The sequence below is a fragment of the Bubalus kerabau genome, chromosome 1 (genome assembly GCF_029407905.1).
Source record: "Bubalus kerabau isolate K-KA32 ecotype Philippines breed swamp buffalo chromosome 1, PCC_UOA_SB_1v2, whole genome shotgun sequence".
Lineage (NCBI taxonomy): Eukaryota > Metazoa > Chordata > Mammalia > Artiodactyla > Bovidae > Bubalus > Bubalus kerabau.
This window is the reverse complement of record NC_073624.1, coordinates 263,387,713-263,409,088: the sequence shown is the minus strand read 5'-3', so window position 1 is coordinate 263,409,088 and position 21,376 is coordinate 263,387,713. Positions and strand designations below refer to the sequence as shown.

Genomic DNA, 21,376 nt, shown 5'->3' with positions numbered 1-21,376 from the left:
TCTTAAAACTCAGCATTCAGAACACTAAGATCATGGCCTCTGGTCCCTTCACTTCATAGCAAATAGATGGGGAAAAAGTGGGAACAGTGACAGAGTTTATTTTCTTGGGCTCCAAAATCACTGCAGATGGGGACTGCCCCCATGAAATTAAAAGACTCTTGCGCCTTGGAAGAAAAGCTATGACCAACACATAGACAGCATATTAAAAAGCAGAGACATTACTTTCCAACAAAGGTCTGTCTAGTCAAAGCTATGGTTTATCCAGTAGTCATGTATGGATGTGAGAGCTGGAGTATAAAGAAAGCTGACCACCGAAGAATTGATGCTTTTAAACTGTGGTGTTGGAGAACTCTTGAGAGTCTCTTGGATAGCAAGGAGATTAAAGCAGTGCACCCTAAAGGAAATCAGTCCTGAATATTCATTGGAAGCTGAAGCTGAAACTCCAATACTTTAGATGCCGAAGCTGAAACTCCAATACTTTGGCCACCTGATGTGAAGAACTGACTCATTGGAATAGACACTGATGCTGGGAAAGATTGATGGCAGGAGGAGAAGAGGAAGATAAAGTATGAGATGGTTGGATGGCATTACCAATTCAATGTACATGAGTTTGAGCAGGCTCCAGGAGTTGGTGATGGACAGGGAAGCTTAGCATGTTGCAGTCCATGGGTTGCAAAGAGTCAGACATGCTGAGCAACTGAACTGGGCCATTCCCTTCTCCTGGGGGTCTTCTCAACCTAGAGATCAAACCAAGGTCTCCCACATTACAGGTGGGTTCTTTACCATCTGAGCCACCTGGGAAGCCAGATCAACTCAAATTCTCTATTTTCTTAGTCTTTTGGATAATAAGGAATATTATGGCAGAGGCTTTGTGTTTTATTGTACAGCATGTGTGTGTGTGTGTGTGTGTGTGTGTGTTTCACTTTACGTGTGACTAAAATGCCATTTTATAGCTGTCTTGGAAAGAAGTAACCAAAACTAAAATGCTCCCTCTTGGTACCCTTTGCACTCCTAACTTCAGTGTCCTTGGCTACTTTTGCTAGTGACAATGTCTGTATTCTCACTTTTTCAATATATTTTTTTTCTTTCCTTGATTTTTACCATATTCTTACTTAGAACAGTGGAGTTATATTTGCAGTTTTTGCCTTAAGTCTTTCCAACCAAGGCTCCTATCCACCAATGATGACAGACTAGCCTAGAATATCAGTGGTCTCTATAGAATTATTCAGGTCCCAGAGACAGTTGTCATCTAGGGTCTGTGCTGAGTCTGCATGAGGGTAGGGTGACTGTAGGGCATGATAACATTTATAAAGCAAGGCTTCTGAACTTTGCAGTGCGGGTAGCTGTTTAAAACTGCAGATTTTGATTTTAGGTCTTGTTAGGGTGGGGGGGTACCTGAAATTCTGCTTTTCTAATAAGCTGCCAGGTAATGCTGCTCTTGATGCTGCTGGTGCCTGACCACCTTTTGAGAAGCAACGCCATCATATAAGGTTTCTATTGCTATCGTTGGCAAAAAATTTGGGTATGTGATTTATCTTTCCAATGTATTATGTTTTTAAAGAGACATAATTTACTTAAGATGATTTATAATCCATTTTATCAGAACGTTCACAGTAGTCACAAAGCTTGTTCTTATTTGAATACAGGTCTGATTATGTCACTTCTTCTCTGCTAAAAACCTTTAGTGACCGCCCACTACTTATAGAAGTGTTTGTAAACAATGTTGTTGCACAGTCCTAAATTGTGTCTGACTCTTTTGCAACCCCATGGGCTGTAGCCCACAAGGCTCCTCTGTCCATAGCATTTTCCAGGCAAGAATCCTAGAATGGGTTGCCATTTCCTTTTCTAGGGGGTCTTCCCAACCTAGGGATCAAACCTGTGTCTCCTGCATCTCCTGCATTGCAGGTGGATTGTTTAACCCTGAGCCACCAGGGAAGCCCGCTTATAGAGTATGGGCCCTAATCCTTTAGACACAAGCAGTGTCCTTTGTGCTCTGGAGATGATTGACTTGCCCAGCATCTTGTCCTGCTCTTCACCAGTTTAACATGCATATTTTGGTCTAGGTTGCACATCTTAGATGTGTGTATTTATAACAGCAATGTCCCTTAGAAGTATCTTGAGGAAAGAGGCAGCTGCTCCAACACAAGTGACCTTTCAGTGGCCCATATTCCAAGTTCTTTCCTGCTACTGAACCTTTGAAATATTATTTTTGTGTGCCTAGAATCTTCTCCGTTTTCATTTTCCTGCAACTGATAATCACCTTTTTGCTTCAATATCATGATATTTCCTAGGAAGTCATCTTTGATCATTCCATAAGGTCCCACAAAATTTCCTTCTGTAACCATTCTCACAACTTAAAGTGAGAGATTAATTGACATAGTTGTATATTTAATGTCTGTCTCTGCCAGTGCAACCCTCAGAAGGGCAGGGATATCTCATCATGGTTCACCAGTGCTTGGCCTGGTTCTTGACACTTGAGACTGGTATTGAGCCCATAAAAGGGGCTTAAAAACTATTTGTGAATGAATGGAATTTCCTGGAAAAAAAATTTTTACTTCATTCATGAACACTGTGATCTGTCTAAACTTCAGGCTCCCTGTGTTGTGACCTGTCTAAACTTCAGCTTCCCCATTTCTAAATGGGGTACTATAATGACCTATGTGTTTATTTCCAGCTTTAAAAAAGTAAATCAACATAAAGCACCATTTTTTGATACCTGATAGATACTTAATTTCTATTAGATTCTTTTCTTCTTTTACACTGTCTGGAAACATATGCTTTCCATGCGGTGGTCTCTCCCTCAGCTACTCTGTAACTCTCCCTTCTCTCCAAGCATAACTTTAAGTGTCTCCTGGAGGTGGGTTTCCCTTTTGACATGTTTGGCCTAAAAGATGTTACCCTAGCAGCTCTCATGGGTGTAAAGAGAACTGGGCCAAATAGATATTTTCAAGTTTTATATGTTATAGCACTTCTTGAAAACATTTGCATGTAGCTTAGGAGATTGGTGATGTGAATTTTACTCTGATGTTTTACCTACCCAGAATCACATCTAATCTGGCTTGACAGTGGCTGAAATATTGTACATTCCATCTCTTTCTGGCACCTAGAAAATGTCTAATATATTTATAAAAACATTTCTTCTTTAGTGGTTAATGTGTTTCTCGTGTAAATGACTGGGCATTATATTACAAGTGATACTATTATCTTGACTTTATGTAGCGTCTTTTCCCCAACAACTCAAAGTGATTTAACGTATTATTTCATTTATGACCCTTGAATCATTAGGACCATTTTACAAACGAGATACAGAGAAATTGGTCCTTGTTAGAAGAGTGAAGAGCTATTATTTCATGAAAGTGTATCTATTGTTTTTAAATGAATTCTAAATTGAAAACATGAGACTTTGTGGAGACATTTGTTCCTAGAAATAAGAAATAATACTCTTCTGAATTAATTTCTAAAAATGTTTGGCTCTCTTGATTTTATAAACAGTTATCTATTCAACTAAAATTTAAGGGGCATTGACTAGGTACAAGGCACTGTTCTCAGCTAGAGATACAGTGGTAAAAATGATATGTCATATCGCCTTCATATTCTGAGGGATTAATTGCTGGGGAAACATGGGGAGGACAGACCTTATAAAGTAAAATATATATATATAAATTAGATAAGTTCAGTTGCTCTTAAGTACCATTAGGTGCTTTTCTAAAGCAGAGTGACTGATAAGAGATTGGGTGATAAGGAAAGGCTGCTTGAAGAGCTAACACCTACTTTTGCTTGTGAGTTACTTGGGAGTAGATGGATGCTGTCCTTATATAGTATTTGATGTTTAGGATGTATGTATGCTTTCTTCCAGTATTCTAGAATAGAAGTCAACCAACTTTTCTATGAGGGCCAGATGGACCATGGATTGAGGGCTTTGTGGGCCATACAGTCTCTATCTGCAAGGAGATCCAACCAGTCCATCCTAAAGGAAATCAGTCCTGAATATTCATTAGAAAGACTGATGCTGAAACTCCAATCCTTTGGCCACCTGATGCAAAGAACTGACTCATTAGGAAAGACCCTGATGCTGGGAAAGATTGAAGGCAGGAGGAGAAGGGGACCAGAGGATGAGATGGTTGGATGGTATCACCGACTCAATGGACATGGGTTTGAGCAAGCTCCAGGAGTTGATGATGGACAGGGAGGCCTGGGGTGCTGCAGTCCATGGGGACACAAAGAGTCAGACACACTGAGCGATTGAACAACAACAACAGTCTCCATCACAGCAACCAAACTCTACCATTATAGCAGGACCATACATAAGCAAATGACATGACTGCAGTGGAGGAAAGTTTTCCTCAACCATTTTAGGGTCACTGGCTGGTTTGAAAATTAAACTAACAGAGAGTAACAGGAGAAAAGCATATGTATTTATTTAATATAAGTTTTACATGACACAGGAGACTTCCTAAGGAAGTAAAGATCCAGAGAAACAGAAAATGTCATTAGGCTAGGTTTGGCTTAGAGGGTAAAGCGTCTGCCTGCAATGCAGTAGACCCGGGTTCGATCCCTGGGTTGGGAAGATCCCATGGTGAAGGAAATGGCACCCCACTCCAGTACTCTTGCCTGGAAAATCCCATGGAGGGAGGAGCCTCGTAGGCTACAGTCCATGGGGTCACAAAGAGTCGGACACGACTGAGCGACGACACGTAATGAAGAATGGATAGTTGTGGAGAAATACAATAGGTCAAGTAATGCGAGGTAACTGTAAGAAAACTGGGGAAAACTTAGCAAGGCTTATTTGCTAGGATTCTTCTCAGTGTCCTTTTGACTTCAGAGATAAAGATGCGCCTGTCCCCCTCATATAGGGAGGGGAGCTATACCAGAGACGTAAGCGTTTTATGACATGTTTCAAGGAGAAGGGCAGCGGGGAATCAGAGTGACCTTCCTGTTTCTGCTCTTTTCTTAACTCCGTTAACTTAAAATATTAAGTATACCAAAGTGCCTTCTTTTGATGGAGCATTCTTGAACTCTATCACCGATACTCCATTAACATTTTTTTTTATGGACACTGAAATTTGAATTTTGCATATATTTTGTGTTACAAATCATATTCTACTTTTGATTCTTTTTCAACCATTTACAAAAGTAAAAAACATTCTTGGCTCTGGGCCTTCCTGAAACAGGAATCAGGCTGGTCACGTCCCCTGGGCTGTAGTTGCCAAGCCTTGTTCAGGAATATTGTGTGGCACTCAGGTGCTCACTTTTCTGCAAGGTGGTCACTGGGCAAGAAGACCCGCACATAGACCTCAGTTCAGTTCAGTCACTCAGTTGTGTCCAACTCTTTGCAACCCATGGACTGCAGCACACCAGGCTTCCCTGTCCATCACCAAGTCCCGGAGCTTGCTCAAACTCATGTCCATGGAGTCAGTGATGCCATCCTACCATCTCATCCTCTGTCGTCCCCTTCTCCTCCCACCTTCAATCTTTCCCAGCATCAGGGTCTTTTCAAATGAGTCAGTTCTTCACATCAGGTGGCCAAATATTGGAGTTTCAGCTTCAGCATCAGTCCTCCCAATGAATATTCAGGACTGATTTCCTTTAGGAAGGACTGGTTGAATCTCCTTGCAGTCCAAGGGACTCTCAAGAGTCTTCTCCAATACCACAGTTCAAGAGCATCAATTCTTCGGCACTCAGCTTTTTTTATAATCCAACTCTTACATCCATACGTTACTACTGGAAAAATCATAGCTTTGACTAGATGGACCTTTGTTGGTAAAATAACGACACTGCTTTTTAATAAGTTGTTTAGGTTGGTCATAGCTTTTCTTCGAAGGAGCAAGCATCTTTCAGTTTCATGGCTGCATTCACCATCTACAGTGAATTTGGAGCGCAAGAAAATAAAGTCTTTCATTGTTTCCATTTTTTTCCCCATCTATTTCCATGAAGTGATGGGATCAGATGCCATGATCATAGTTTTCTGAATGTTGAGTTTTAAGCCAACTTTTTCATGCTCCTCTTTCACTTTCATCAAGAGGCTCTTTAATTCTTTGTTTTCTGCCTTAAGGGTGGTGTTATCTGCATATCTGAGGTTATTGATATTTCTCCCTGCAATCTTGATTCCAGCTTGTGCTTCATCCAGCTCAATATTTTGCATGATGTACTCTGCATTACATTAAATAAGCAAGGTGACAAAATACAGCTTTGACATATTCCTTTCCCGAGTTGGAACCAGTCTGTTATTCCATGTCCAGTTCTAACTGTTGCTTCTTGACCTGCATACGGATTTCTCAGGTGGAAGGTATGGTGGTCTAGTATCCCATCTCTTGAAGAATTTTCCACAGTTTTTTGTGATCCACAAAGTGAAAGGCTTAGATACAGTCAATAAAGCCAAAGTAGATGTTTTTCTGGAACTCTCTTGCTTTTTTGATGATCCAACTGATGTTGGTAACTTGATCTCTGGTTCCTGTGCCTTTTCTAAATCCACCTTGAATGTCTGGAAGTTCACAGTTCACATACTGTTGAAGCCTGGTCACCTTTTGGTGAAGGTCTTGTAGGTCTTCACAGAACCATTTAACTTCAGCTTTTCTGCACCAGTGGTTGGGGCATAGGCTTGGATTAATGTGATATTGAATGGTTTGCATTGGAAACAAACAGAGATCATTCTGTCATTTTTGGTATTGCCCCCAAGTACTTTGTTTTGGACTCTTTTGTTGACTATGAGAGCTACTCCATTTCTTCTAAAGGATCTGTGGGCACAGTAGCAGATTCAATGGTCATCTGAATTAAATTCGCCCATTCCGGTCCATTGTAGTTCACTGATTCCTAAAATGTTGATGTTCACTCTTGCCATCTCCTGTTTGACCACTTCCAATTTACCTTGATTCATGGACCTCACATTCCAGGTTCCTAGGCAATATTGTTCTTTACAGCATCGGACTTTACTTCCATCACCAGTCCCATCCACAACTGGGTGTTGTTTTTGCTTTGGCTCCGCCTCTTCATTCTTTCTGGAGTTATTTCTCCACTCTTCTCCAGTAGCATATTGGGTACCTACCAACCTGGGGAGTTCATCTTTCAGTGTCCTATCTTTTTGCCTTCTCATGCTGTTCATGGGGCTCTCAAGGCAAGAATACTGAAGTGATTTGCCCTTCCCTTCTCTAGTGGACCACGTTTTGTCATAACTCTCCACCGTGTCCCATCCAGCTTGGGTGGCCCTACACAACATGGCTCTTACTTTCATTGAGTTAGACAAGGCTGTGGTCCATAGACCTAGCATTGTGCTTTTTAACTCCTCTTCCATGGTCTGAGTAGACATTCCTGCTGGACAGATAGGCATGGTGTCTACCTTACAGAGGAAATTTCCCTTTGAAATATTAATACCTTTTGCTCAGTGGACTTTGTGCTTATTCAAGAGCACAAGTGAAGCTCAAAACTCTTTTCTTCGTCCTTAAGTCTGCCAGTTGCAGAATTTGGACCAACAGTCCACCTGTGCTTAATGGTCTTTCCTTGGCACAAACTGCTTAAGTGGCAAATGCCCACCGATGAGTCAAAGTGATATGAAGTAAAAACCGAGCCATACCTTGCTTGAATGAATTGGGTATGTGTAGCTTGGAGAAGAAAAAAACTAGAGGAGTCAGGATAACTACATTCAAATATTTTAAGTCATCATGTAGAAAAAAAATGAAAAACAAAACAAAACAAAACTATGCTATTCAGTTTTGCAAGTGGACATGGTTGGGAATAAGTTAAAAGGAAATGGATTTTGCCTGTCAAGCAAAACACCGAATGGTCATCTGTAATGACAACTGAGGATGTTGTTTACAACTCTGTGTGTCTTTTCTCTGTTCACTAAAGAGACTAGCCTAGATTTCTGTGGACCTTTCTAATAAGTGTTCTCTCTCTGTTTTTTAAATTCAAGAAGCAGTTTGGTAACTTGAGCTGTCCGAAGCAGCAGACGGCCAGCTGCCTTGAATGGTGGTGGATAGCCTACTCCTGAAAGGAGTCTGAAGGAAGCTAGGTCAGCATTGTAACAGATGCTAGAAGGCTTTTTATTCATTTACTCCACAAGTATTTATTCATTTATTGACTAAATAATGGAGCTCCGTGTAAGGTGTCTGCCAACCATATGACCTCATTATGTTTCTTAATCAGTTAGAAGTTGGCATTAATCTGTAGGCTAAAAATCAAAGTTTTAAAGACCTATCTTGGCTGTGCTTGTTAGTCTTGCCAGCGCCTACTGCTGAAGCAAAATTCCTCTTTGCTCCACAAATGATTTGTTTGAATTCAAATTAAATACAACTTTGATAACCTGCTTTGTAATTTCTTTTCCAGTTGAGAATGTTGTTATGCAGAATAGCCCTTGTTCTTTTACCTGTTCCTTTTCCATTCAAGCTGCTCACTTTGATTTGCAAACCGAAAAGGCTTGTAGTTAATGTAAAAGACTCTTTGCAAACATAATTCCTAGATTCAGTTTTATTGAATAGCACTCTTGCTAGATGCAGTACTAGAAAAGGGTTTCATGGTCAAAAATGCTTAGAAACACCACATATATACTAAAATGCCTTCTTAGAGAGTCACAGAGCTCATGAATAATTAAAGGCTATGAAAAATCCTGCAAAAAACAAAAGTGTTTACTATTGTTGAAGCCAGCACTTCCCAGAACATATGTGCTACCCATTAACATCCCACAAATGCACTTTGGAATATCCTACCTTCTAGAGAGCATAAGGAAGGACTTCAGTAGATACAGGTCAATACAGACAGAACTGTTTGAAATTGCCTGTCGACGTTTACTAATGTGTAAATAAAACAAAATAATTTTTGAACATACACAATTGCCTGTGTATGCCATGTACAGGTTATCAGATTTCAAGGAACTGGAATCAGTTACTCAGTCATAAATCTTTATGGAATGTAGCTATTTTCTTGATTATTTTAAAAACACTTTTCTCTCCTTCATTTCATTAAGGTTCAGCCTCTTTAAGTCTTGGTTTCTTCGTTTATTAAAAAGAAAATGGAGTTTTTACAAGGCTCAAAATAAATGTGAAATTGTATGTGAAACGCTTAGCATAGAGCTTGTACCATTGCAGATATTCAATAAAGACCTGCTGCCCATCTCACCACCATCATAGTCCAGAATTTAGGACTCTGGGTATTCAAAAGAGCTCGAAACCTAATGTCCGATGATTATTTAGGTTTTGAGGAAAACAGCATAGGGTAAGTTGTGACTGCTGAACTTCAATTTATATACAAGCATTTTAGAACTTAAAGCAACATAATAATAATTCCTAGGAAAAAAACTTGGTCCAGAGGATCTCTAAAAAGAATGATATTTTTGATCTTCATATATTTAAGCTCCATTTCCTCAGATGTCTTTTTAAAGATTTCAAATTTTATCAGAATAAGTTGGGGTGAAAGTGAAAGTCGCTCAGTCATGTCCGGCTCTTTGCAACCCCATGGACTGTCCATGGAATTCTCCAAGCCAGAATACTGGAGTGGGTAACCTTTTCCTTCTCCAGGGATCTAACCCACGTCTCCTGCATTGCAGGTGGATTCTTTACGAGCTGAGCCACAAGGGAAGCATAAGTTGGGCGGGGGGCAGTAATAAGTCATATTTATTGAAAGCTTGTGAATAATTGGCAGGTTGTGGGTCAGGCCACTCAAGATGGCTGCTCTGTTGTTCTGTGTTTGCTTCCCCTGCCCGGCCAGTGTCTGCTTCACCTAAACCCTATGCACAGGACTGACCTTCCTACTTACTTGCGCCGGGCTCCAGCTGCTGATTGTTCTTGTCTAGGGAGCGGTAAGTTTACCTGGTAACTAATGAGCCCACCTAACGCCAGTTCCCCGACAGCGGGCAATCTCCCCTTCTCTCTGGAAGTCAAGACTGCCGCTGTGTCCCGCCCGCAGCCTGCTGCACACGGTGAGGCACACGGTGCGGTGTCGTTCCAGGACCTTGCTCCAGACATGTAAGCTCTCCCGTCCACTAAACCAGGGTCCCCAGCCCCCAGACTGTGGGCCAGGACCAGCCTGCATACTGTTAGGAACTAGGCAGCTCTGCAGGAGGTGAGCAGTGGGAGAGTGAGTGATGCTTCTTCACCTGCCCCTCCCCATCGCTCCATGACCACCTGAACCACCCCCCTGTCCCCAGCCCGGGAAAAATGGTCTTCCAAGAAACCAGTCCTTGGTGCCAAAAAGGTTAGGGACAGCTGCGTTAAACCACTGATCTTTCTGTCTCTGACTCCTGGCTCTTTGGCCTTGAAGCTGGGCAAGTACAGGCCTTGTAGACCTGTGGGGTGCAGCCCAACACAGGTCGCAAAGAGTCGGACATGATCAAGTGACTTCACTCACTTTTTCAGTTTTATTGCTGTTAATTTTCATAGTGATCTCAGCTGTGGCGTTCAGATCTAGTGCTTCGCTGAAACAATGTTCATGTGATGCTCCACCCCCTTTTTCTCTGGTGTTAATTTATTGGCCTGGTGTCCTAGGTTTTAGGTCCTTGTTTTATACACTGCATTTTCTGTCTGTGCATTTTATGGCTCATCCCTATGTCTAATGTGTGTCTTTCTGTCTTTTCCCTTGGTTGGGGATGCTCCTGAGTGTCTGGTTAATCCAATCCCGAGCTCATGGCACACTCTCTCCCAGCGTTACTGCCAAATCTATTTAGTGACTCAGCAAGAGCTTGTCATTAACAACAATTCTTGTGGAAAGCAAAAATTAAGCAGTCGTGGAAAGAAAAGAGCTGGGGCACCACGGATGTGTGAATCTTCGGAAGCAGTAAACACAGCCTCCCGATGGCTTGGTGGTCGAGTTCCTCTCCTGACACCACCCTTCCTCTGAAGCACAAACAAGTTCACTTCTCGCAAGGAGTTTAAAATAATGTCTGCAGTGGAAAGGGCCCTTCAGTGTTATTGAAAAGACAACCTGTTCCCAAATCTTTTATTTGTTTATGTAATATAGAAACCATTTGACAGATAAAGGAGAAGGCAGACGGAATTTGAAAGAGCAGCTTTATTATTGACAAAACCTGGGGTCAGAGAATACCCTTTCAAATACGTGACTTGCCAACATTACTCCACAATTGAGCTGGTCCCTTTATCCCTCCAAGGTCTCAGCTTTCCACTCTCCACCCCCAATGACCAACAGAGCAAAACACACAGGACTCCCTTGCTGCAGCAGAGCCTTCCCTGATGGACTTAACAGAGGGGACAGGGGTCAGAATGCACCCCCTGCAGTCAGGCAGGTTGCACAAGCCAACCCAGCCCTGCCTTGACTCCCCTATCAGGCAAGAAGACACTTGCCTATACCCTTCTACATTCTTCTGGCAACCCAGGAAATAAACTGGAGATCAACAGGAGACAAACCAAAGGTTGATAACGTGCATACATGGAGACAGGCTTCCCAGGTGGCCCAGTAGTAAAGAATCCGCCTGCCAGTGCAGGAGACACAGGAGACTCTGGTTCAATCCCTGGGTTGGAAAGATCCCCTGGAGAAGGAAATGGCAACCCACTCCTGTATTCTTGCCTGGAAAATTCCATAGACAGAGGAGGCAGGCTACAGTCCCATGCAGTCACAGAGCGTCAGACATGACTGAGTGACTAACACACCCACACCCATCCACCCACCCGGAAAAACTGAGTAACTCGCCTAAATGACCGAAGTTAACATTAGTCGCTCAGTCGTATCCAACTCTTTGCAACCCCATGAACTGTAGCCCACCAGGCTCCTCTGTCCATGGGATTCTCCAGGCAAGAATACTGGAGTGGATTGCCATTTCCTTCTCCAGGGGATCTTCCTGACCCAGAGATAGAGCCCATGTCTCCTGCATTGCAGGCAGATTCTTTACCATTTGAGCCACCAGAGTGGTTAAATACCACCCTTAGTGGTTTAGTTGCTAAGTAATGTCCGGCTCTTGCAACCCCATGGACTGTATCCTACTAAGCTCCTCTGTCCATGGGATTTTACAGGCAAGAATATTGGAGTGAGTTGCCATTTCCTTCTCCAGGGGATGTTCCTGACCCAGGGATTGAACCCGGGTCTCCTGCACTGCAGGCAGATTTGATATCACCCTCAGCTAAAGATAGAAAAGGATGTTGAGGGTGGGGAGAGTCAGTTAAGGGAGGTTACCAGCAGAAACAAAGTTGATCAGGGTAAGGTCATTATCCAGGTTTAAGTCAGTGCCTTTTCCATTGATAAGAGTTTCTACAGAGTTGGTAGTTCTCCTCTTCCAGGTACAACAAGGACAACTCCCTTAACAAATGGAGATTTCCCTTACATATCGATTGTTTCTTACCTAAGGGTAACTCCTACTTGGTTTTCAGAGTTTTTGCCTTGTATGCTGTTTCTTAAAAACTAATCAGCTTAAAATAATATGTCAAAGAGATACATCTTAGGGTGGCAAATTCTGCTCCCCTACAATAGGAACAGAGAAGAAGGGACTCAATGGAAGGACAAATCAACCTTTGATACATTATGGAAAGGGGGATGGGGGCAAGGACCCAGTTATTTCATTACATCTAACAATTTAGAGAAGGGATGAAAATTGCTAAGGCATTGAGCCTGGGGATGAACAGACAATAGTGGTATCCTAGACAAAAATAGGAAACACAGCAAAGAGAATGAAAGAGAAAGATCAGAGCCGGAGATGGAGAACTGGAAACTTAAAAAGGATCTTTGAAATGAAAGGATAACAGAATTAGTAAGCCAGGTGTAAAGCTGTGATATGAGGCTGGAAGAAGGCTTAGGCCAAGATTCTAAGGGACCCCCCACCCCAACTCCCACTGTTGTTCAGTCACCAAGTCGTGACTGACTCTATGCAACCGCATGGACTGCAGCACACCAGACTTCCCTGTCCTTCACTATTTCCTAGAGATTGCTCAAAATCATGTCGATGATGCCATCCAACCATCTCATCCTCTGTCACCCCCTTCTTCTTTTGCCCTCAATCTTTCCCAGCATTGGGGTCTTTTCCAATAAGTTGGCTCTTCACATCAGGTGGTACTTTAGTTTCAGCATCATTCTTTCCAATAAATATTCAGGGTCGATTTACTTTAGGATTGACTGGTTTGATCTCCTTGCTGACCAAGGGATTCTCAAGAGACTTCTCCAACACCATAATTCGAAAGCATCAATTCTTCAGTGCTCAGCCTTCTTTCTGGTAAAATTGTCATATCTGTACAAGTGAAAGTTGCTCAGTTGTGTCCGACTCTTTGCGATCCCATGGACTATAGCCTGCCAGGCTCCTCTGTCCATAGAATTCTCCAGGCCAGAATACTGGAGTAGGTAGCCATTCCCTTCTCCAGGGCATCTTCCCAACCCAGGGATTGAACCCAGGTCTCTTGTATTGCAGGCAGATTCTTTACCATCTGAGCCACCAGAGAAGCCCTATCCATATATGACCACTGGAAAAACCATAGCTTTGACTACATGGACCTTTGTTGGCAAAGTGATGTCTCTGCTTTTTAATACACTGTCTAGGTTTTTCTTAGCTTTTCTTCCAAGAAGCAGGTGTCTCTTAATTTCATGGCTACAGTCACCATCCACAGTGATTTTGGAACCCAAGAAAATCTCTCAGTGCTTCCACGTTTCTGCTTCTATTTGCCATGAAGTAATGGAGCCAGATGCCATGATCTGTTTTTTGAATGTTGAGTTTTAAGCCAGCTTTTTCCCTCTCCTCTTTCGCCTTCATCAGGAGGCTCTTTAGAGTATTATGAGGATAAAATTAGACATAAAGTAGCTCATGTGATATTCAGCATAGTGTACCTTGTGGGTAGTAACTCTGCTTTTATGGAGTTGGTATAAATCTCAATTCATAAACTCAGATACACAAGGAATATCCAAGTCACTTTTTGTCTTCAAACCAATTTTATGAAGATTCTGAGCCCCAACTGCCTGGATGGTAGGATTTTTAACTGTAGCTATTCTTAGGGCTTCCACCTTTACCCCAGGGGAGTACAGAAGTCCCCTGTGAGACTGTATCAATTTTCAATTATCTGGTCACACTGGTTACTGCACAGGTACCCTTTTTTATTTCCTCTCCAAGCACTCCTGCCAAGCACAGCAGTCAGGTATGGTGTGAAACCTTTGATGAGACTGAGAACCCGTGTCAAGGATCCAGGGTCCCTCCTTGCCTCCCCCAGACAAGCCTCACTGTGCACTGCCATCCAGGAAAGTGCTTGTAGCCCAAGACATCGCTCTCCAACGCCAGAGGCCTCCTCTCTCCAGACCCTCACCCCTGGCCCCTGCCGGACACATATGATTCCACTTTTATATCATCCGGCCGTACCAATACTTTGAGTCATAAAAAGTGGCTTTTTTCCTTTAGTTCAAACTAATAACTATTCAATGGATTTAGCTTTTCTTTGTTTCTTCATTCCCTTTTTTTTTTTTTTTTTTTTAATCTAGGAGGGCAACTGACTTCATTCTGTTTGTGCTTTCCAAATAGCAAAAACCCCTGAGGCAAGTAAACAGAAATAGACTACTTTCTTCAAAGCAAGGGAAAATAGAAATAAAAAATATCCATTGACATATCTTGACACATTTAGCTGGTACTAGCAACAATGGTAATGCACCTCATTATTTTTATTATAATATTCCTCATATCCATCCCCTTTCTCCATCTCTATTGTCAGTACATGATTCATGGGGCCTTAATTTTTCAGGCTGTGTTGATTGTCCAGGTTTACCTCCCCTTCCCTCCCACCATTCCCACTTTAGCCATGTCACCCGACCAGCCGCTACCTGTCTTCTCACCACTGCACCAACTCTCCTGTCTTCTTGGAAAGTACCTTCCCCACCTCAACCTTGTCAGGCCAGTAAATTGCTACTTCCCCTTAAAGACTCCACTGAGACATGGTCTTCCCTGTGACTTCTCCGTGTTCCCGTCCCAAATGTAAAGCACCGTCCTCTGTATTTCCAGTGTCTTCTATTTGAAGCACTTAGACTTAAGGTGATCGAATAATTCCTTATTCAAACCAGGATATTTTTGAGAATGAAAGAGGATGCTACGACTAATTACCCCAGAGCCATAGACATAAACCAGGACTGTCTGAGGCAAACTAGGATGTACGGTCATCCTACTTATCTTTACATTGCTGAAACAACTGTTTACATGTCGGTCATTCCCACTCCCCACACACATACATAAGGAGGCAGGCAGTGAATTCATGGAAGGCGTAGGCCTCGGCATCTAGTATAGTGAGTGCCGACATAGTAATCGATTGATTAAATCTTGGGAATTTTACTGGGGCAGAACGTTGTAGCATATTAAAAAGCAAAGACAACACTTTGTCAACAAAGGTCCGTCTAGTCAAGGCTATGGTTTTTCCAGTGGTCATGTATGGATGTGAGAGTTGGACTATAAAGAAAGCTGAGCACAGAAGAATTGATGCTTTTGAACTGTGGTGTTGGAGAAGACTCTTGAGGGTCCCTTGGACTGCAAGGAGATCCAACCAGTCCATTCTAAAGGAGATCAGTCCTGGGTGTTTATTGGAAGGACTGATGTTGAAGCTGAAACTCCAATCCTTTGGCCACCTCATGCGAAGGGTTGACTCATTGGAAAAGACCTTGATTCTGGGAAAGATTGAGGGCAAGAGGAGAAGGGGATGACAGAGGATGAGATGGCTGGATGGCATCACCAACTCAATGGACATGAGTTTGGGTAAACTCCAGGAGTTGGTGATGGATAGGGAGGCCTGGCACGCTGTGGTCCATGGGGTTGCAAAGAGTCAGACATGACTGAGCGACTGAACTCAAGTGAACTGAAGTGGTAGAGACCAACACAAGGAGATGGGAGGGAACGTGTGCAAGGGAAACAAGTACACTAGTTAGGGAGGAGCAGAGGTCTGGGGATTAAAACATAGTTTGGGAAAGATTGTGGAAACTCTGGATCATGAGGTTCAGGAATTTCTAAGAAAGTGCAGTACCGGGGAAGATTTAAACATGGGGCAATGACATAAAGGATAACTGATACTGAATATAAGGTGATTTGGAGGGACAGAAAGGCAGGGAGAACTGAGGAAACTATTTGGATAAAAAAAGGTGAAATTATGAATGCCTGGACTAGGATTGTTTGTCATTTAACCTTTTATGCTTCATGAAAAACTTAGGACTCTTTAGAATGCAAGTAGCAGAAATCCAAATTAACCTGGTTTAACGAAAAAGGGAAATTTATCAGCTCAGCTAACGTAAGCATACAGGCATGCTAGATCCAGATTCTCACACAGTGTCATCCCATCAGGACTGTGCCATCTCTTGGTTCTACTTACTTTATTGGCTTGGTTCTCAGTGTTTCAGTTCAGTTCAGTTCAGTTCACTCAGTTGTGTCTGACTCTTTGTGACCCCATGGACTGCAGCATGCCAGGCCTCCCTGTCCATCACCAACTCCCGGAGTTTACTCAAATTCATTTCCATTAATCGGTGATGCCATCCAGCCATCTCATCCTCTGTCATCCCCTTTTCCTCTTGCCCTCAATCTTTCCCAGCATCAAGGTCTTTTCCAATGAGTCAGCTCTTCGCATCAGGTGGCCAGAGTATTGGAGTTTCAGCTTCAACATCAGTCCTTCTAATGAACACTCAGGACTGATCTCCTTTAGGATGGACTGGTTGGATCTCCTTGCAGTCCAAGGGACCCTCAAGAGTCTTCTCCAACACCACAGTTCAAGAGCATCAGTTCTTCGGTGCTCAGCTTTCTTTATAGTCCAACTCTCACATCCACACATGACTACTGGGAAAACCATAGCCTTGACTAGATGGACCTTTGTTGGCAAAGTAATGTCTCTGCTTTTTAATATGCTGTCTAGATTGGTCATAACTTTTCTTCCAAGGAGCAAGCGTCTTTTAATTTCATGACTGCAGTCACCATCTGCAGTGATTTTGGAGCCCCCAAAAATAAAGTCTGTCATTGTTTCCACTGTTTCCCCGTCTATTTGCCATGAAGTGATAGGTTTTCCGTGGAGTTCTCCCCAGAATGGACATTAGTAACTTCCAGCCTACTTTCTACCAGCTTAGCAGCCCCAGAAAAAGGAGGACACCGTTTTATCAATAGTTCCAGCAAAAATCCTAGGGAAGACTCTCTAGATGATGAAAATCAAATCACAGAAATAAAATTATCAAGAAGAACTATAGAAGTGATGAGCTTCCAAATGAGCAAGAAAATAAATGTACTTATTCCAAAATGATCTAGATTGTGTTTTTTCAATATATTTAAATTATGAGAAACGTGAGTCATTAATATCTTTAACTCAAAAATACTTTTACATATGATACTGGACATAGCATGCCAACTGTCTAAACAAGAGAGAAATTATTTCACCTTTTCAGTCCAACCTGTCGACGCAACAGTAGGGGAACTGACCTTTGAAGAGTGGTAATGGAGCCGGAGGAGGACTAAAAAGGGCGATTAAAATGAATCTGTCTTTGTGGGAATTCCTATTTGATTTTATTGAGAAACAAGCTGAGAAAGCTCTTCATTCTGAAATGACAGGAAGCTATGGGTTTGAGAAACATTTATAAATTTATTTGTAGAATTGATAGCATAATACTGAGAACACTATAACTATGAATTTCCTATGAAATTTATGTTCTGAATAAAGGGTATATAATGTTCAGAACAAAAATCCCAAAGAGAGATACAAAGATTCAACTAGTTATAAGTAGATTTTCAATATTAAGGAGTATATAAAATAATTCTGTTTGATGTTCAAGTTAAACACGCATGCACACATATATATAGTGTATAATTGTATATAACATGAATGAAATACTGCACTAAATATAGTAACAATCACTGGTTGGCAGGATTTGGTGTACTTTTAGTTTTCTTAGTTTCTTAGTCTGAATTTTTTTACAGTTTTTAGAATGAATGTGTGTTACTTTTAAATGAGAAAAGAAATAAAAAATGTTTAAGAGGATAAAGAATTCTGTCATAAAAGTAAACTACTGTTGCCCTTTGACATGATGTCATGTGGTTCTTCTCACAACTTTTCCCCCATAAATATCCATGATTCTCTCAGAAATTATACTGGGTTTGGACCCAATTGGGGAATGGACCGTCGATCTGAAAGAATATGGCATTTCTCCTATTATGCAAATAATAATCAAACACATTTTTACACTGTAATGCTAGTGTTAGGAATAGAAATGTAATCATATTCATTGATACCTACCTCACTAAATCATTTTTATTCTTTTCAAGAATGTACCTTTCAAGAACAAGGTTCCAATACAGAAAATAATCTGAACCAAGGATCCAGTTTGATAGAAGCTGTCTTTCAAGTATTGTACCGCTGCACTTTCTCTCCACAAACGTTTGGAAATGTCTTTGTGAGTTACATGGAAGAAGAACAATTATGGGACTTGTTATACAACATTCCAGGTATGAGAAGTTACTATTTGTAAAAGAAGTGTTTTCTAGATACTCAAATATATCTTTAAAGGCATTTTAAAAAGTTTATTGATGTCAGTTTTGCCAAATCTGTTATTTGTAAAAAGTTATCTTACATTTTTTTCAGTATACAGGCTACTTTGGGGAATCATTAACCATTAATTCCCATCAAAATTTAACATACTTGGTACAAGGTGAGAGGGGAAGTTATTACCTAGAAATTATGTGGATTTTCTTTTTGTATGAAAAATTTAACATTTACCACAGATAATGTTTTGCTATTAAACATGTAAGAAATTAGTAAAATGTAAAAAATGCTTTGTGCTTCTCAGATGCTTTTATTAAACAAACCGATGGACAAACCTGCTGGCCAGTTTTCTTCATATGTAAATGGAATTCATTATGACCAGCCTAGTGGCTCTCTTGGACAAGGCAATGGCACCCCACTCCAGTACTCTTGCCTGGAAAATCCCATGGACAGAGGAGCCTGGTGGGCTGCAGTCCATGGGGTCACTGAGGGTCGGACACGACTGAGCGACTTCACTTTCACTTTTCACTTTCATGCATTGGAGAAGGAAATGGCAACCCACTCGAGTGTTCTTGCCTGGAGAATCCCAGGGATGGGGGAGCCTGGTGGGCTGCCGTCTATGGGATCGCACAGAGTCAGACACGACTGAAGCGACTTAGCTGCAGCAGCAGCAGAGGCTCTCTCTAGACATTTAAGTAAGTCCTATCATTGTTTCGGGGGTACTATGTTTTCTCCAGCTGTGTTCTGCCCACAGCTTGAGTGGATGGTAAAGTCAGAATGAGTTACATGTCTGAATAGGAAGTGTTCGTGGGTTACCCCACCTTCAGGACCAGGTGTAAACATTCTCACATTGTTTGATCCTTAATATTCTGTCTTTAAATCTCTGTACTTAATGTCTTGGGACAATGAAGGATGAGGATTTAGTGGTTATCTTGTCAGCCCTTTAACTCTATATATCATTTACATTTGGTTTTCAACCTATATGCTTTCTTATACACTGTTTTGGAACCACCATTTCCATAAAATACTTAATAGAATCCATATTAAAAAATCTACCTGGCTCATAATCATGGTTTCGTTCTTCCTGTACTTTTTAGCTATTCTCCAGACCTGACTTGACTATCCTTTTAACTATTTTTAAGTCATTATGTTACATCTTCTCTTGGACATTACCACTGCAAAGTAGCAATATATAGCTTTATGTAATGATTTCAAAACCTTGAATCTATCACTTAGAGACTCTGTGATAATTATCTCCTATTAAAGTCTTATTTTCTAGTTTTCATATATTCCTCACTGGTTCTTTTTTTACCCCCCAAATGGTCAGTCTGCTGGTTTAAAAGAGAGCATTATTTCTGATGTAGACTTTATTGAACTGAAAGAAAAACAACCTTGAAAGCTCCTCTACCCCCTGCTGTTTTCAGTTGTTTCTGGTGAGGATAAGAGCTGAATTGTCTCACAAGATTGTAAAGAATCGGGGACCCACTTGCTTCAACCATTATTTATCTTTCAGTTCTTAAGTTCTTCAACCATCTGACACTCAGCACAAAACCATACTGAAAATGACTTAGAAGAGATCAATGGATTTTAGGTGGTGGCCTGAGAAAGCGAAACTGCTCCTTGCCCCTAATTAGTCTTCTCTCCCATCTACACATTGAGCAGACCCTCCTCCCCCAGGTCAGAAAAGTCTCTTGGAATATGAACAGGTAGTACAGATATCTGTTCACAGAGACCAGATTTCGTCAAGGGCTCAAAGGGGCAGAACTTCAAAGTGCTGAAACATCCTTGGCCTTTGTGCAAGTTCTTTCTCCATCAGTGTTAACTTATCTCCTTTTAAAGTCGTATTTTCTAGTTTTCATGTATTCCCTCACTGTTTCCTTTTTATCCAAAAACAGGCAGTCTTCTAGTTTAAAGTGAAAGTAAGAGTCGCTCAGTCGTGTCCGACTCTTTGCAACCCCATGGACTGTACAGTCCATGGAATTCTCCAGTTCAGAATACTGGAGTGGGTAGCCTTTCCCTTCTCCAGGAGATTTTCCCAACCCAGGGATTGAACCCAGGTCTCCTGCATTGCAGGCGGATTCTTCACCAGTTGAGCCACAAGAGAGCATTATTTCTGATGTAGACTTTATTGAATTGAAAGAAACTAAGACATTACAGTGGTCATGAGGGACTGTGCTTTTTTTTTTTTCTCTCCTATTTAAATCTTTGTAAGTCTCCTATTCTTCTGTTACCAATTACAATGATCTTAAAATCCCTAATAAGATACACTAATTCATAAGAAAACTAAGTCTTTTACTGTGGTTTCTGTTTGACTTGAAAAATAATAGGTTTCAAGGAAATATAGCTGAGACACATAATCACAATCCCACAATATTTGCATTTTGCCACTAATAGATCTATGCTTCAGTAAATATTATTAACTTATCCAGATTGACTGGAGTACATTACTTAAAAACTGGTTTATTTTCTTCCTCTTGAAACACACTATAATTTCTGTATAGCTTATCCATAAGACATCACAGTCATCATTTTAGAGTAGAAAGGTGAAAACAAAGAAGGCAGTATCCTCATTTTCTTGCTGGGCTTCCCTGGTAGATCAGCTGGTAAAGAATCTGCCTGCAATGCAGGAGACCCTGCTTCAATTCCTGGGTCAGGAAGATCTCCTGGAGAAGGGATAGCCTAACCACTCCAGTCTTCCTGGGCTTCGCTGGTGGCTCAGATGCTAAAGAATCTGCCTGCAATGCAGCAGACCTGGGTTCTATCCCTGAGTTGGGAAGATCCCCTAGAGGAGGGCATGGCAATCCACTCCAGTATTCTTGCCTGGGAAATCGCCATGGACAGCGGAGCCTGGCGGGCTACAGTCTGTGGGGTTGAAAAGAGTCAGAGATGACTGAGCGACTAAGCACAGCAAGAGATGTTAAGAGACTTGCCTGAGATTGTTCACTGATTAAATCATAGAATCCAAACAAAAAAATGGAACT

At 41.5% G+C, this 21,376-nt stretch overlaps 1 protein-coding gene across 3 annotated transcripts in view; it reads left to right on the top strand.

The window, feature by feature from the left end:
• Positions 1-21,376, top strand: part of KIAA0825 (KIAA0825 ortholog) — a 441,670-nt gene that overhangs the window by 192,038 nt on the left and 228,256 nt on the right. For all 3 annotated transcript variants that reach the window (XM_055564899.1, XM_055564898.1, XM_055564900.1), the window contains exon 15: positions 18,179-18,358. In XM_055564899.1, the coding sequence (XP_055420874.1) occupies positions 18,179-18,358 (180 nt within the window). The remainder of the gene's footprint in view (positions 1-18,178; positions 18,359-21,376) is intronic.